This window comes from Aplysia californica, unplaced genomic scaffold, assembly GCF_000002075.1.
Source record: "Aplysia californica isolate F4 #8 unplaced genomic scaffold, AplCal3.0 scaffold00747, whole genome shotgun sequence".
Taxonomy (NCBI): Eukaryota; Metazoa; Mollusca; class Gastropoda; order Aplysiida; family Aplysiidae; genus Aplysia; species Aplysia californica.
Window position 1 is genome coordinate 207,302 of NW_004798017.1, and position 2,630 is coordinate 209,931.

A 2,630-nucleotide genomic window follows, 5' to 3' on the forward strand; every position below is an offset into this window, starting at 1 on the left:
CCCCCCCCGCCACCCATACCCCCTAACCCCTCACCGAAACTTAACCAGCAAAACTCACCTCTTTTCTTAAACGTCTGATGTGCAAGAATACCCCATTCCCAGTTTTCTCATAGTATTGCTGTAGGTGACGTTTTCCAATTCCAAGAAAGGAATTCATGCAAACATACAAACCATCAGGGCTCTCCTGGAAGTGGAAGCAAGAAAAAGGTTAGGAAGAGTAAATTTAAAGCTTAACTTGGTCAGTAGTAAGTAGGATTGGCAGGCATGAGTGCTACCACAGGAATATAAAGGTATTACATAGGCCACCTCTATTCTCACCCGGTGCGCGTTCACCGTTATAGCCTAGATCTAGATCTAGGCCAACAAATTTTGCGTTCACCCTACTAAACCACAGAATTCTACACTGAGATAACAGAAAAATTGTAGAATTCTGTACCGTGAACAAACTTTCCATTACAACTGTAGCCTACTAAAAGCATGGGCTTTGTCTGTGGGCAGTGGAGAGAGAGAGAGAGAGAGAGAGAGAGAGAGAGAGAGAGAGAGAGAGAGAGAGAGAGAGGAGTAGCGTGAGAACTTCCGGTCAAAACAAAATGGCGACCCGCGTAGTTCGGCTTGATTTGAAAAGTTAAATAGCCGTAGCATCTTTGTAGACAACCAAATTAATTTACTTTTGTGTTTTAACTTTGTTTTGGTCAATTTGATCGTCCACACCAATAGACAGTATTCAGAAAGAGACAGAGAGAGAGAGAGAGAGAGAGAGGGGAGGAGTAGATCTTGCGAGAACTTCCGGGCAAAACAAAATGGCGACCCGCGTAGTTCGGCTCGATTCGAACAGTGAAATAGCCATAGCATCTTTGAAGACGTTCAAATTAGCTTACTTTTGTGCTGTAACGTAATTTTTTCTTGGCTTTTATCAATCGAAGTGGCTTGCCGTACTTAAGTACGGCTAGACTGCCAGTCTAGCCGTACTTAGATCTAGGTTTGGCCCAATCGACTCAATCCTGTTAATACACAGGTCTCATTAGATCTAGATCTAGTAATTATTCAGGTTCAAATACATGCAAGTCAGTAAGGCACCTTTTGGTTTTGTCTGAAATACAAATACTTTAGGCATTGCAAACTAAATTATAGCTCATCATTGTCATCATATTGACACAGCATACACTATGATTCATTATGTCAACAAAGATTTAGATCTAGAGCTAAAAGGAAGGCTAATGCTGACAACAAGCAAAAAGGAAAGGGCTTGAAGAAGAGGAAGACTGAGGTTGTGGAGAATGAGAGAGAAAATGATCAGGGTGACTCGGATGCAATTGAGTACATGGACAGTTCAGATGAGGAATGCATGGAAGTTCTTGAGCGTATGAGGTCTGAGTATGATGAGAGTCGGTGTTTTGAATGTGGGAATGACAGGGACTTGGATGGATGGATCGGGTGTGACTGAGTGCATGACAAACAACGTGGAGGTCAATGGATGGAGGTTAGTTCGTTACTTTTGTGTATAAATTGATGTTTATATAATGTGGCCGGTATAGGGGAAACAGGTGGCTGGTAAGAGGCAAATACTCCACCGACCGGCCGGTAAGGGGCAACACTGGGGTCCTCCAAAATTATATGTCTTATTGTACAAACATAACTCTAAAGAACCAATCTGGCAGTTGCCTCTTATCGGCCAAAGGCCAAGGATTATTTTGCAACATCTTTTTTACAACATGAGTTTCAATTTGTGGTAACTGGGTCAGTTTTTATCCCAAGCTTCTGGGACAAGCCACAGACGCGCGTTAGGCGGCTGGTAAGGGGCAACCGTACTCCTAGTTTCAGTTTTAATTTTAAGCAGCACAACAATGAAATGGTTAAAGGATATTTAAAGGCTAACTAAAGGCTACACCACTTATTTCATAGGAAAGCTCCAATTCCGATTTAATAGGGCAAATAACATTGGGATTTTTAAAAGAAAATCTTTATTATGAAAAAAATATTTTAAAAAGCAAGAGAACTCGACAGTAATTATGCCAACCCCCTCCAAATGGCGATGAGAGTGAATGTGAATGATGATTTTATTGATGAATCATTGTTAACAGTGGCAACGGGGGTCAGGGTGATCTGAAAACAAAGTTTAACACAAAAGAATAAATTCTGTAAAGCATATAACAACAAAGTCATACCGGATTGTCAAATGAGTATGCACACTCATCCTTGTAGACTTTCTCACCCCCTATAGGGGCTTTGATACCGGGCAATCGCTTAGCTAGTTCGGACAGACCGGACTCCATGTTGAAACTGAGAGAAGCGGTACAACAGAATTACTTCCCTTTGGAATTGTAAACCAAAGGTTAAAAAGTCACACTGCTGTTGATGATCCCTAGAGAACAAAACATACCTGATTTTTTCAATTATTATTTCTTTAAAATACATGTCAATGTACAATGTATATTTATTCATTTATCTATTTATTTGCGGGCTTTTTGGGGGGTAGGGGAGCTTTTTATGGGGGGTTTTAGGAGGGAGAGAGTGTTTCTTTTAAATTAAACGTATGAACTTGTTTCCTAATTATTATTCACCCATAATTATTAGCCTGTAGGCTACTGTAAGTCAAGAGAACGTCCCTCAACAAAAACTTCTGCAGAAGT

General features: G+C 40.7%; 1 protein-coding gene across 1 annotated transcript in view; it reads right to left on the reverse strand.

Annotated features, from left to right (window-relative positions):
• LOC101848919 (ubiquitin carboxyl-terminal hydrolase 5) overlaps positions 1-2,310 on the reverse strand; it is a gene marked incomplete in the record, with an annotated part of 21,862 nt that extends 19,552 nt beyond the window's left edge. Inside the window, 2 exon segments of the mRNA XM_013088457.2 lie at positions 59-184; positions 2,166-2,310. Coding sequence (XP_012943911.1) covers positions 59-184; positions 2,166-2,273 — 234 coding nt within the window.
• Positions 2,311-2,630: the final 320 nt, after the last annotated feature.